The following is a 15,212-nucleotide window of genomic DNA, read 5'->3' as shown; positions in this document are numbered from 1 at the left end:
ACAGGAACGCAAGTTCTTTCTTTCTGTCAATTCCACACAGGCTGATGGGTTGAAAGATGCTCTCCTTCCCTGTTTGCTTTAAGAATCCAATAGGAAGTGAATTTGTGCAGTATCCCATTGCATTTCCCAGCAGTTAGTACATGAAGTTAGTACATCTAATGCAGGATGAGGTAAATGCTGACACCAGAACATGACCGTGAAAACTTAATTAAACCATTTCAGAGTATTACAAACACTTCTCTAACAGATTTAGGGCAGCACGGTAGCACAGTGGTTAGCACTGCTGCTTCACAGCTCCAGGGACCTGGGTTCGATTCCTGGCTTGGGTCACTGTCTGTGTGGAGTTTGCACATTCTCCTCGTGTCTACATGGGTTTCCTCCAGGTGCTCTGGTTTCCTCCCACAGTCCAAAGATGTGCAGGTTAGGTCGATTGGCCATGCTAAAAATTGCCCCCTAGTGTCCTGAGATGCGTAGGTTAGAGGGATTAGCGGGTAAATATGTAGGGATATGGGGGTAGGGCCTGGGTGGGATTGTGGTCGGTGCAGACTTGATGGGCCAAATGGCCTCTTTCTGCACTGTAGGGTTTCTATGATTCTATGAGACGGGTTTGGTTTGCCTTTTAACAGTTTCTAGGTATAAAGGGAGTGGCTCAAATCCATCAGGCCACTCAAGATCAACTTGCAGCTATGCCTTTAATATAGAAAAAAGAGCTTCACAGAAGCATAATCAAACAAAAATTGACATGGATACAAAGCAAGAAATATTGGCAGGGGTGACTAAATGCTTAGTTAGAGGTAGGTTTTAAGGAGGGTCATAAAAAAGAGAGAGGGAGTTTGAGACAGGAAGACTGAGGGAGACACACTCCTTGAAAGTACTGACATCAAGCTCAGTTTCCATTAGTGAGGTAAACAAGTAGTTATCAAATCCTAAGGGATGTGTCAGGTAGGCAAGACAATGGTGTATGTTTAAGGCCCAGGCCAGGGATTTTTATCAGTTCTTCTTTGAACAGTTTCAATGTTTTTTTTAAACTCCCACAGGAATAGGCATACTGGGAAGTTGCACTCCTTCGGTACCGAATCATCGAGGTTTACAGCATAGCTCCATTGCAGCAAGATCATTTGACTTTGGTTTTTGTTATGATAAATTGCTACACAATTAAAAATGAGCATGGACGAACAAATCAAGAGGCAAACGGACCCGTAGAGGCAAAAGGTTTTTAGATTAGAAAGGCATCGTGTTGGTGCAGGCTTGGTGGGCCAAAGGGCCAGTTCTTTGCTGTACTGTTCTTTGTTCGAACACTTTACGCTGAACATCTAATTGCCCTTTAACTGGCCTGTGCTCTATGTCTGATTAGTCTTTAGTCTGACATTCATCTGAACTAGTAAAATAGCGACTGAAAATATCTAAAGGGTTATAAAGTTTACATAAAATGTACGTTTGATACTTACCATCTGGACGGCACTTATGTACTGTTTCTGCTCCACGTAGATATGTGCCAAGTTTAACCAGACGTCACTTATTTCTGCTGTAGCCTCCCTCACCTGAGCAAATACATCACGAGCTTCACGGACATATCCTTTGTGCGCCAATACAGCACCTAACAAGAAACAAGATGTTAAGAACATTTTCAAATCACTGTACCATTGTTCACAGGTTAACAAAGCCATTGATAAAATGTAGAGATCATGGGTTTTATAAACAAAGGCAAAGAAAGCAAAACCATGTACAACATTCACTGCAGCAACCCAACACCTTGCAAGCCTGGACCCTTCACCACCTAGAGGAACAAGGGGAGCGATGTATGGGAACACTACCAGCTTCCCCTCCAAGCCACACACCATCCTGACTTGGAACTATCACCTTACTTTCACTGTCACCGGATCAAACTCCTGCAACATTCTTCCGACAGCACTGTGGGTGTCCCAACATCAGATGGACTGCAGCAGTTCAAGAAGGTGGCTCACCACCACCTTCTCGAGGGCAATTTAACGATGAGCAAAAAATGCTGGCCTTGCCAGCAACAGCTCACTTCCCATGAAAGAAAGAAAAACTTTTGTTGCTGTGCCCAAAAATGTTCACAATACTCCAGGTGTGGCCTAACCAGGGCTTCGTATAGATGACAAGTGACTTTTACTCCCAGTATCCTATTCCTTGAGATATAGCGGTCAGCTTTTCACTAGCCTTTTTTGAACATTTTTTGCAATTGCTCAGGGCATTTGAATAAGCTACGTACCTGGACACTCAAGTGCCTTTCAGCTTTTCACCATTTAGAAAGGACCTTGTTTAACCCTTTGACTACATTGAAACCCACTTTCCACTTCTGCCATTTACTTAATCTATTATCTTTGTATTTTACGTATCCATCTAAACTGTTTAAATGACTACCTTTACTTCATCAGCAAATTTGGATATGTGGCTTTCTGTCTCATCATCTAAATCATTAATAAATGTGGTGGTAGTTGAGGCTCCAACAAATTCTTGAAGGACACCACTTGCAATTCCTAATTAAAAACATGTAAATTACCTCTACTGTCACCTTCCGTTCAGTAAGAAGTCTCACAACACCAGGTTAATGTCCAATAATCTCCACATCATGACCTTCCTTTCAGCCAACTTCTTAATCAGGTCAATAATTTGTCTTCAATTCCATGAGTTTCAACCCTGGCCAATAGTCTACTATGAAGGCATTTAGGGATGCTGGCCTGGCCAGCGATGTTCATATCCCATGAAAGAGTAAAAAAGTGAGGAACCTCATCAAATGCTTTCCGCAAGTCCATATAAATAAATTCAGACATTTTCCAGATCACTACTTTAGTCACCTCTTCAAAACAATTCAATCAGGTTTGTCAGGCGTGACCGACCCTTGGCAAATCAATGGCTCGCTCTCATCAGCTGAAATGTTCATGGCGTTTAGTCACCCTCTCCTTAATTATAGACTCTCACAAACAGCCAACAAGAGATATTTAGACTAACTGGTCTCTAATTCCCTCGTTTCCTTCTGTCACCTTTCTTAAGTTGCAGAGTGAAAGGTACAATGTGAGGGGATGGCTACCGAATCAAGAAAACTTTGGAAGATTGCAGATATCTTAAACTATAATGTTGTCATCTATTTCTTTTAAAATCCTGGGACGACCCGAATTAGGATGCAGAAATACACAGTTACCACCCTCCCCACTCTGTCGCTCCATTAAAATGATGGGCAGCATCTACCTATGCCATTAGCAGCATACAAATTCTTGGGATCATTCCTGAGTACTTGTTTGTAGATTGCCAGTGCTCGGTCCTGGTGACGTTTCTCCTATTAAGTGAAAAAATAGACAAAATATGAACAAACATCATGCTTCATGTCACTTGGGTAGAGCATAAGAGATTCGCTCTCTAGTTCAACATCAACTGCATTTATATAGAACCCTAAGGCAGTGAATTAATTGATCTGCTGTGAATTTAAAGCTTTATAGACATCGTCATGCACCACTCGACACTTGCTACATTTCATACAGCCTCTCAGCTTAGACAGTGTGGACTTTGGATATTCTGGAGCCTTCCCTGTCCTCAATGGGATGCCTTTCTTATCACCCTGGTGTGAAGTGGTCTGAATAATCTCACTGAGGATGTGGTTCCATCTGGTCAAGTATGGATTTGTTGTATTTAAGCCCAGATCATAAGAATGCAACAGAAAATGACTATATTAGGTTCCTTTGCACCTGTACAATGTTTGGAAGGACTTAAGCTAAATGTAATATTTTAAATTATACCCACCAGTCAATGCCCTGTGGTGTGTCTAATGGCACGTCAGACATTATGCTGTTTTAAACAGAAACCTGTTGCCATGTTCACACACAACATATTATTTTTCTGCTAACTTAGCAAGCTGCATTTATTTTTTAAAAATTCTTTCATGGGATGTGAGCATGACCAGCATTTGTTAGTCATCCCTAAGTGATCCTGAGAGGGTGGCAGTGAGCCACTATCTTGAACGACTGCAGCCCATCTGGTACCAATATACCCACAGTCCTGGTTCTGAAAGGAATTCTGAGATTTAGATCCTGCAACAGTAAAGGAACGGCAATAAAGTTTCAGGTCAGGAAGGTGGGTGACTTGGAAGGGAACTTGCAGGTGGTGGTGCTCCCATGCTGCTGCTGCCCATGTCCTTCTAGGTATTAAAGGTCAAGGGTTTGGAAGATACTGTCGAAGGAGCCTTGGTGTGTAGCAGCAGTGCATCTTGTATGTGATAACACACTGTTGCCACTGTGCGTCAGTGTTGGAGGGAGTGAATGTTTAAATTGATGGTTGGAATGCGATTCAACTGGACAATGTTTGTCCTAGTTGGTGTTGAGCTTCTTTGAGTGTTGTTGGAACTGCACTCATCTAAGCAAGTGAAGAGTATTCCTGATTTGTGCCTTGCAGATGGTGGACAGGCTTTGGAGAGTCAGGAGGCGAGCTACTTGCTTCAGAATTCCTCACCTCTGATTTGTCCTTGCAGCCACAGTATTTATATGGCTGGTCCAGTTCAGTTGCAGGTCAACAGATATTGATAATAAAGGATTTAGTGATGGTAACACCACCGGCATGCATGTTACTTGCCAGACCAAGCCTGAATGCTGTTCAGGTTTTGTTTCACATGGGCACAGACTGCTTGTTTTTGAGGAGCTGCCAATGGTACTGAATTGCGCAATCACCAGCAAACATCCTCACTTCTGACCTTATGATGGAAGGAAGGTCATTGATGAAGCAGCTGAAGACGAACACTAGGACACTGAGGAACTCCTGTGGAGATGTGTTGAGACTGAAACGGTTGGCTGAAACAATCACAACCATCTTTATGACTTTAACCAGTGAAGTGTTTCCCCCCTCGATTCTTGTTGACTTCAGGACTCTTTGATGTCACACTCAGTCAAATGCTGCCATGATGTCAAGTGTAGTCACTCTCACATCCTCACAACACAAGGCATTGACTGATGCGTGTAGTACCTTTAGTCAGGCAAAATATTCCAATGAGCTTCATAGAAGCATTACCAGACAAATTGGGATGTAAGGAGTCCAAGAGAGGGTAGCACATTTCAGACAGGCTTGCCACACTCTTTAGGTTGGTTCATCCTGTACTGTTCCTCACTGTCACACAGCTTTTACCAGTCAACTTAGCTGCAAGTAGTTGTTAGCATGTGACCCCAATAAACTGCTTTGACAGTCATGACAACTCTCATCAAATAGTGCGTTTTGTCTATCTTTTACATACAATTGTAAGATCAATACTGAGCGTGCAGATATTCTGACCGGTATGTTATGTTCAGGAGAATTTTCTTACATATTTAAAATAGCTTTCCTTTTAACAGGGTGGCTAACAAATGCTGGGTAGTTTTTTTTCAAAACAATATCAGAAACAATATGCTGTCCAACACAAAATGCCTTAAAATGTAGTAGACGTGCTCCAGAATCTAACTGATATGAAGTGAATACTGAACGAATTGCTTCATCGGTAGGTTGCAATTCATGCCTGAGATCAAAACCCTGGTTTGAACGTGGAAAGATCAATTAGGAGCCTGTAGACATCATGCTCTGGTGCTCTTGAAACATTTTTTATACTTTCCAATTGGTAGCCTCTGTTCTTCACATATTTTCAACCCACACCCACCCCGACCCCAGGTTTCCAATAGGTTTTGGAATGTGTATGACATCTAAAGGATGACAGACTGAAAGTCTAAGCTCATATCCAAGTGTTTAGTACACATTAGAGGATCTATGCTCACAGAGCGATGGAGCCATGTTATCCATTTCCTTTGTGGCTCAGGAGGCTCTGAGTTCAAGTCCCAGTCCAGAGACTAAAGCACGTCATCCAGGCCAATTCCTCCAGTGTTGGTACTGAGGGAGCTTTCCACTCTTGGAGGTGCTGCCGCCTTTCAGATGAAACGCTAAAACAAGGCTGCACTTGCCCTCTTAAGTGGATGCAAAATATCCCATGGCACTATTTCAAAGAACAGCAGGAGAGATCTCTCCAATGTCAATGTTTATCCCTGCAATCTAAAACAGTTTACTGAAATATTCATTCAAGTACAGTTTCTGGGGTCACCGAGTGAAAATTATCTACCATGATTCCTCCATCACCACAGTGTAAAATGCATAGTGACACCCTGAGGTTGTGAAAGGTACTGTCTAAAAGCAAATTATTTCTTACTTTTTCTCTGTCTCTGGTTGGCTGGTGCAAAGTCTGAAGCCAAACATTACCCAAGGCCAACATGGAATAGGTGTCATTCTGAGTCGACGGCTGCTTCAAGATTCGTTCAAACTTCTTCTGTCCAGGTCCCCATTCCTGCTTAGCCAAGTGAAGATTCCCGATCAGCGACCATGCGTCTGGATGATCCTGAGGACAACATTAAGAATAATGGTTAACTTAAAAATGAGTATTTTGGGGGAGTTGTCATCTCTGAACATTTTCCCTTCATAGCTGCAGCTCGAATTTCAGGTGAAGTCTTCGCTTTAAGGAGAAGTCAGAAAGACAAACAGAAGTAGCTCAGTTCAAACTCTTGGACATAACACAGTGCAATGGAAAGCTGCATGTAGATCAATCCTTCCACCTAGGTTGGGAACTATCTGAGTATGCATGAGCCTGTGCACAACCATGTGAATGTCCAACATTTGTGTGCAGGTGGGAACATGTATGCACGCATGTACATAGGTTTGTGCATGCATGTGTTCGTGTGCTAGACTATATGTGGTGCCTGTAAATTAAGTAAACAATAACTGGAGCAAGCATTTGCTTAACGGCAGCAAATTTCCAGATGGTCACTGTATGCAGATATTGGAAGATGCTGAAGGAAAAATGCCCAAAACATTTAACCCTGACCCAACTATAGGGCGAGTATATGGCAGATATCCCACAATACGATACAGAAAACAGTATGGCTTCCATTTCCAAACATTCTCGTGGCACTGAGTTAAGTGCTTTCTGGAAATTGCAAGGCTAGAACAAAACAGAATGATATTGGCTGAAAATGACTGTCAGAATCAGTCTGAAAGGAAATTTAACATTAATTGCTAAAGAAATAGAATATAAAAGTGGTGAAGTGTTGCTGCTGCTGTACAAAGCATCAGTGAGACCACACATAGAATATTGTGTATAGTTTTGGTCCCTTACTTGAGGAGAGATATAGTTGCATTGGAAACGGTTCAGAGGAGGTTCACTAGATTGACTCCAGAGATGAGGGGTTTGTCTTACAAAAAGAGAGATTGGGCAGTTTAGACCCATACTCACTGGGGTTTAGAAGAATGAGAGATCCAACTGAGATGTACAAGGTGATAAGGGGAATTGACAAAGTAGATGTTGAGAGGATGTTTCCTCTTGTAGGGCAATCTAGAACAAGGGGTCACAGGTTTATGATAAGGGGTGGTCGATTTAGACCAGAGATGAGAAATTACTTCTCTTAAAGGGTCGTGAGTCTGTAGAATTCATTACCCCAGAGTGGATACTGGGACACTGAGTAAATTTAAGGAAGAGGTGGACGGATTTTTAATGAGTAAGGGTTGAAGGGTTATGGTGACCGGGCAGGAAAATGGAGTTGAGGCTAAGATTAGATCAGCCATGATCATATTAAATGGCGGAGCAGGCTCGAGGGGCTAAATTGCCTACTCCCTCTTCCAGTTCTTATGTAAACAAAACCAGAGTTGATGTGAGTCATATAGGACTGGGTAAGGCTCGGGGTATGAGGAAATATTTACCAGCATCCCCTGTCTATCGCAATTGTAAAAACTTAGAAAGGGGTTTCATAAGATGGACATAGATACGTGATGGTGGGGAAGACCAAAATAAGTGCCATAAATATAAAATTGTCACTAATAAATCCATAAACGAATTCAGCATTTCTTTATGCAGCAAGCGGTGAAAATGTGGATTTATTACCAAAGTAGTTGAGATAAGTAGCACTGATGCAATTAAGGGGAAGTTGGATAAATGAGAGAAAGGACAAGAAGGATATGCTAATTGGGTGAGATGAGGCTCTCACGGTCATAGAAATCATAGAAACCCTACAGTACAGAAAGAGGCCATTCGGCCCATCGAGTCTGCACCGACCACAATCCCACCCAGGCCCCACCCCCATATCCCTACATATTTTACCCACTAATCCCTCTAACCTATGCATCTCAGGACACTAAGGGGCAATTTTTACCATGGCCAATCAACCTAACCCGCACATCTTTGGACTGTGGGAGGAAACCGGAGCACCCGGAGGAAACCCACGCAGACACGAGGAGAATGTGCAAACTCCACACAGACAGTGAGTGACCCAAGCCGGGAATCGAACCCAGGTCCCTGGAGCTGTGAAGCAGCAGTGCTAACCACTGTGCTACCGTGCCACCCGGTGTAAAAACGCCGGCAGGAACTTGTTGGGTTGAGCAGTTTGCTTATGTGCTGTAGTTTCAAAGCAAGGCTGAAGTACAGCTTGATAAACTTGGTGAGGTACAAACTTTATGGTAAGGGAGTAACAGGATAAATCAAGGTCAGGAAGCCATTAAAGTCATGGAACTGAAGAGAAAGTATAATGTGCAATTGAGTGCTGTGATATAGGATTAATGTTATAATAGTCTACCACACCACTGAATTCAACTAATCTGTTAAATGACAGGTTGGCACCAAGAACAGCAACTGCTTGCATTTACATTGCCACTTTAACACAATAAAATATCCCAAGACAGGAATGCTAACAAATAAAAGTTGACACCAAGCGGAAGAAAGCAACTCTACCCATGAGAATATGGAAATCACTACCATATGGAGTGACTGACGAGAATAATATAGATTCAGTTAAACAGCTAAATAAGCACAGGAGTGAGATGGGACAGAGGGCAATGCTGATACAATTAATTGAGGATAGACGGGGAGGTTCAAATGCAGCATAAATATTGGCATGGACTAATTAGGCCGAATGGCCTTTTCTGTGTTGTATACCCTATCTATGTAATCCCGTGCAACTGGAAAAGGTGACAAAGAATTTGGTCAAAGATTTGGGCTTTGAGGATCTTGAAGGCAGACAGAGAGGCAGAGAGGTTTGGGAGGGAGAAAGCGACTGGGTGGGTTGCTGTAAAACCCCAAATGGTTCCGTAATACTCCTCAGGGATTACATTATGTGGTGAACTCCTAATATTCTCTCGGATATGAGCAATAAATCTTGCCTCAGCGGTGTCAGGCCACATCCCAAGTACACTTTAAGAAAACAGGAAATATTGGAAGTGAACCACAGCTAGCGAATCTTGGTCAAGTGGATAAATGGAGGATCCATGCCACTATATTTCCAGCATGTACTTGTGGGAGTAGGTGGTGTTAGTGAGGTTATGAAATGTGTTATTCTTGTCCTTGTTTTCAAATGTTTCCATAGTCCTCGTTCATTCCTATCTCTGTAACATCCTCCAGGTCTCCATGCTCCCCCAATTCTGGCTTCTAGTATATCCTTGATTTTCACTGCTCCACCACAGGCAATCATGCCTTCAGTTGCCTGGGCCCTGGCTCTGGAATTCCCTTCCTAAACCTCTCGTTCTTTACGTTTCTCCTTAAAAACTCTCTCTTTGACCAAGCTTCCGGTCAGCTGCCCTAATATCTCCTTTTGTGGCTGTGGTCTCACATCTTGTTTGGTAATGTTCCTGTGAAGCATCTTGAGACATGCTAGATAAATTGCTGCTGTTGTCATAAAAGATTTGGTTTAATTGCAGAGGTGCCTACAAATTCCTTTGCGCATTTCACCTGCACCCACCTGGTTGATTTGTAGAGCTTCTTTAAACCAATCCGAGGCTTCATAAAAATTCCCCTTATCTCTTGCCATGCAGCCCAACCGTAGGTAACCTGTGCAGAGTTTGTTCAGAGAGAGAAAAAGACATTATAAAATATTTCCTATTTAATGCATGTGTCAATAAAGTCTGGACTTGCAAAGAAACCCTTGCGGAATAACCACAAGAGGAAGAGAATCCCTACCCTTTGCTACCCCTACATGGCCAAACATTAAAAAGCTAGGAGAATTTGGAAGAATCATTTCAACTCTAAATATAATCAGCCACCATGATAGGTGCATATATTAATACATACCCAACATTGTACAACCCTTTAAAAAAACTATTCTCCAAAATCATTAAACTGAATTTATGAGATTTTATAACACTTGTGTGCTAGACACTTGCAAATTAAGTTTCCATTCTTATTTCAGGAACATAAGTCTTAATTACAAGAAACTCATTAAAACTTTGGGAACTCACAATGCCAAGCAAGCCAAGAGACATGCATTTTTGCAAGCATGAGAATTTCAACCAGTCCTTAAACACTGAACTCTATTTCATACATGAACAAGGGCTGGAACCTTCCAGCTGTTCACCCCACAGCGCACCGCCACTGTGGGTTTCCCAGTGACAAAGGATGCATTCAGTGGGAAACCCCATTGAGAACAACGGGACTGGAAGATTCCACAGCCGGCCGATGGTGAGACACCTCCGCCATTGCGAAACACACGGCAGATTGCGCGAAAAGTCCCACCCAATGCTTCTATCAAACTGTTTAAAGTTCATTCTTGGATTGAGTGTGTTGATGGCAAAGCCAGCATTTATTGCTCATTCCTCGCCCACCTGTAGAAGTTGGTTCTTATTGAACTGCTGACAACAAGTTTGATATAATTGAGTGTTTTGCTGAGGATACAACTCAGGGGGCAGGTAAGAATTAACCCCATTGGTGTGGGATAGGCCCAGAGTGAGTAAGGATGTGGTTTCCTTTCCTGAAGCACATTTGGGAATTAGCTGAGATTTTGGACACTTCTATGGATCCCTTTTAAAAAATTTAAATGGAAATTCCCGACGTGAAGCTGGAATCTGACTTAATGTCCTCTGGACTATTAGTTCAAATGACAGAAATCACATGACACTATTCAAAGAAGTGCAAAGGAGTTCACTCCACCAAGTCACTATAAATAGATTATCAGGTCATTTACCCGATTGATGTTTGTAGGAGTTTGCTGGATGTAAATTAGATGCTGGGTTTGCTCCATTACAATGGTGACTACAGGTTCAAGAGGACTTCACTGGTTGTAAAGGACTTGGGGACACCCTGAGGTCATCTTCTCTTCTTTTATTTCTCAAATCACTCACCATCATCTCAAGGGCACAATCAACATGACACTTAAATAGACACGAGTCTTCTACAAGCAACGTGACTTCACTGCATGAACATGATTCAAAACCTATCAACCGGGATTAAAAACCAGAGATTCACCCCCTAACCTTGACCAAATACATAGTGTTACCCCGCCCCCCCCAGGAAAAATCAGGACAGCGGTTTTACTTACAGTCTACGTAATTTGGATGTTCTCTTAAAACATTCTTGTATAATATTTCTGCCTCATGGTATTCACACAGGGCCTCGTACAGCCTGGCCAGGTTATAGGAGGTGGTGACTGAGATCGCGTTGTAGTAATGCTCATCGTGCTCTGCCTCAGCCTTGGCACGTTCGAGTGATGCCAGGAAGTATTTCTGCCACAAAAGGGCAATTAATTTTATTTACAACATAGAAAGCATCGAGGTAAGTGGGTCGAAGGGGCCAAGGTCTACAGTAACAAGTAGATGGCAGCTACTATAAAAACAGAAGGAGATGGGGTGGGGGGAGAAGGGAAGAGACAGGGGAGATGAGGAGGGGGAAGGGAAGAAAAAGGGAGAGCAAGTAGAGGGGGATTGGAGGACGGGAGGAAAGGGGAAGGGCACAGAGAGGGGGGCAAGGAAGGTGGAATTATATATTACATTATGATTAGTTATCATTAATGCTTTGGGGCAAACTGGAAAACTGCTTGGTTAAATGTCTAAAGATTACCTTGGCTTCTCCCAAATTTCCCAATCGGAAGTGAAGTGCTCCAACATTGTTGAGGATTTCAGGAGGAACGTCAGCCTGCACCTTCTCCTGAAGGATGCGTGTGGCTGTTCCGTAAGCTGATAGTGCCCCCTGTGAACAGAATTCAATAAGGTCCCATCATTAAATGCGGTTGTAGTAACAAAAGGCCCAAGGGTATCCAGGAAGATAAGACAGCCAAGGATGTGGAAAGGCCATTCGGTCCATTAAATCCCATCCTGCTAATACCCAGCTCTCCATTCAACCATGCTTTGACACCCCATAATGTCTATCTCACTGATACTATGTCATGGGAAGACAACCATCTCCAAGTCTCGCACCACCTTGAACTCCCTTTGTAACAGCACTGTGGGTACATCTACACCATGTGGGCTGCACTGGTTCAAGAAGGTAGTTTACCACCGCCTTCTCAAGGTCAATTAAGGGATGGCGAATACACGCTGGTCGAGCCACAGATGCTCACATCCCATAAACAAAGAAAACAAATCACTGGAATCTGAATATTGATCATTGACCCAGAAACTTCAGATCCTAACAATTGCTTGCACTTTTTCTGAATAGCAGCTGTTGGTAATGATTCTGCCATTGTCACTTACACACAAACTGACATATCTTTTGTTTTTGAACTTGTTCCATTACCATCTCATTTTGCCATGCCCCATTATTCATTTTTTCATTTATTCTCTTGCCTTGCACCCTTTCATAAATCTTTCCCCTTTGTTCTTTCTTCCTCCCCCAACCCTCCCAGCCTCTGTACTTGCTTAATACCTGCCACAGCTCTCACTTTTTCCATTTCTGACGAACGTCAATTTTATTTCTCTCTCCACAGGTCGTGTTGTGCTGAGTGTCTCCCAGCGTTTTCTGTTATTTCAGATTCGAATCACGCGCAGTATTTTGCTGCTGTACCTGAATATCCGATTGTTCAAGGATCTGAGCCAGTTCAATCCAGGCTTCCACGTCATCCGGATACTGTTCAGTCACTTTCTTCAAATGTCCCTTAGAAATAAGAAAACAAAATTTGGTGAATTTTGCAGCTGTTAAGTGACACACCAAAACAAGTTCACAGCTAAGCTGCGAAAGTTAACAATGGCAAGGTGTGTACCTTTGCAACTTCTCTCTTTTCCTGCTCATCTGAGGTGGCATAGAGTGAACCTAGAATCTTCATAGTTTCGTAATTGTTGGGATAGGCCTTGAGGACTTTCTCGAAGCACTGTGCTGCATTCTCCTTGTCCCCTCGATAAATGTACATCTGCCCAAGGCCAAAGAAAGGCAGGACGAAAGTGGTGGAAGCAAACTGTGTGGCTTGATAGTAGTACTGAAAAGCCTGGTCATAATCACCCTGTAGGAACAAAATGGCGAAGTATCTTTATGCTGCCACCATCGGCAAGATTCCAAGCTTAGCTCATGTTCCAGGTACAAAGCAACCCTGTGCAAAATAGTCTTTGAACGTGCATCTATGCACAGAAACTGAGCCACATTTTCTATGTTAGCTATAAAGTGTGGTGTATGGACAAATGAGCCTTATCTTAGTTCAGAGAAAAGGGAGAAGACACCTGACCAATGATTCATGGAATCGAAGCTGTTGTGAGAAGGGGCCAGTCAGCCCACACACTGAACCTAATTCTTTTACCAGAGCATAATAATCACAACTTTCCTCCCAGTCTTCTTTTAGGATTGCCACAAGAACTGTTCAAACCTCAAAAAGCCCATTAGGTCCAACTACTCTCTTTTCTATTAATCTCAACCCAATCTACTCGCCTTCTCTCTTTGGACTAAAGGTTATCAAATTGTCGACTGAGCCTGTTTATAACGCCAACTCCACTAGTCTTCAGGCATACTTGACGACAATTCTGCACCCTGACATGCAGAAAGTTCATCAGCTGTCTCATTTTTAAACTTGTGCCTCCGTTCTTTCAACCTTGCATCATGGTGCACCATTTGTCTGATCAATTTGATTGATGGCCTTTACAAACTGGAACATTATAAGGGGGCTGTCTTGAAACCGCTTTGTTAATAAAAACAAGCCAAGTTTCTTTCAACTTTTCTTGATCACTTAGACAAATACCGACCCCGAGATTACAATCAGAGAGATTTGTTGGGAAAGAGTATCAAGGGGTGCAGAACCAAGGAAGGTAAATGGAGTTAAGATACAGATCTAAATGAATGATGGAACAGGCTCGAAAGGATGCATAGCCTACTGTTCCTATCTTCCTGTTTGTTAATATCTCAGTCTGAAGCAGGTGATTTCTCTATGGTAAACCGGTGTGATACAGAGAACAGGCTGGATTGAAAGGCTATGTTAACTCACCTGAACATGGAAGGACCTGGCCAGCTGATAGCAGCTTTCCGCTTGCATAGCCTCCACCTCAGTGTTATGGAAGGCATGAAGAGCCAGGTGCTGTACTTTGCTGTAATCCTAAAAAGGATCAGAAAACTTAAAAACTGAACTCTACAGTGCTGTAACATTTATACACATCCAGTTACCCATGAATTGTAAAAACACTAGTCTTTATTTCTTCCCGTTTGCGGGCTTGGATTTGAGAGGGAGCCTGGAGGTTTAGGAAGGACAATCTTTAAGCCCTCAATCAAAGGTCTGTTAACAATTTGATAAATCTGTAAATTAGAAGGAATGTGGATTCCATGTAGCTCCTAGAGTTCCATGGAATATACTCATGTGATTTTGAGACAAAAATCTCAGGTACTCCTAGCCCGAGAGGGAAACGGGATCAAACCTACCTATTGACACAGATGATTTACAAAAAAGTCTATAAACTGTTACTCTGGAAAACTGTAGGTAAAATCTGTTTAAAAAGTTTATTTTAAACGATGTCTCCAAAATATCTGACAGCATAAAACCTTGAACTTTCTCTCTCTAATTCTTAAGAATTCTCTAAACTCCTTGTCCTGCTCAGCAAAAGAGAGAACATCAAGGCACAAGAGGGAGTGCAGAGAAGATTCATCAGACTGACTCCTAGGATGGCGGGACTGATGTACGAGGAGAGATTGAATCGGTTAGGATTATATTCGCGGGAGTTAATGAGGGGGATCTCATATAGAAACTTATAAAATGCTAACAGGACTAGACAGGGCAAATACAGGAAGGATGTTACTGATGGTGGGGGCGTCCAGTACCAGGGGGTCATAGTTTAAGGATATGGAGTAAACCTTTTAGGACTGAGATGAGGAGAAATCTCTTCACTCACAGAGTGGTAAGCCTGAGAAATTCGCTACCACAGAAAATAGTTGACGTCAAAACATTATATGTTTTCAAGGAGGAGTTAGATATATATCTCTTGGGGCGAAAGCGGCCAAGGGACATGGTGGGGGCGGGGGGTGGAGAAGGTGG

The 15,212-nt window shown here is 42.6% G+C and overlaps 1 protein-coding gene across 1 annotated transcript in view; it reads right to left on the bottom strand.

The window, feature by feature from the left end:
• Window positions 1–15,212, bottom strand: part of ctr9 (CTR9 component of Paf1/RNA polymerase II complex) — a 49,310-nt gene that overhangs the window by 17,169 nt on the left and 16,929 nt on the right. The window contains exons 8-16 of the mRNA XM_078220841.1: window positions 14,175–14,282; window positions 12,969–13,205; window positions 12,773–12,862; window positions 11,831–11,959; window positions 11,313–11,496; window positions 9,741–9,829; window positions 6,173–6,358; window positions 3,211–3,298; window positions 1,449–1,597 (exon numbers count right to left, since the gene is read on the bottom strand). Of these exons, the coding sequence (XP_078076967.1) occupies window positions 1,449–1,597; window positions 3,211–3,298; window positions 6,173–6,358; window positions 9,741–9,829; window positions 11,313–11,496; window positions 11,831–11,959; window positions 12,773–12,862; window positions 12,969–13,205; window positions 14,175–14,282 (1,260 nt within the window). The remainder of the gene's footprint in view (window positions 1–1,448; window positions 1,598–3,210; window positions 3,299–6,172; window positions 6,359–9,740; window positions 9,830–11,312; window positions 11,497–11,830; window positions 11,960–12,772; window positions 12,863–12,968; window positions 13,206–14,174; window positions 14,283–15,212) is intronic.

Source organism: Mustelus asterias, chromosome 9 (assembly GCF_964213995.1).
Source record: "Mustelus asterias chromosome 9, sMusAst1.hap1.1, whole genome shotgun sequence".
In the NCBI taxonomy this organism is placed as follows: domain Eukaryota; kingdom Metazoa; phylum Chordata; class Chondrichthyes; order Carcharhiniformes; family Triakidae; genus Mustelus; species Mustelus asterias.
The sequence above is the reverse complement of the archived record's forward strand: the minus strand, read 5'-3'. Positions and strand labels throughout refer to the sequence as shown.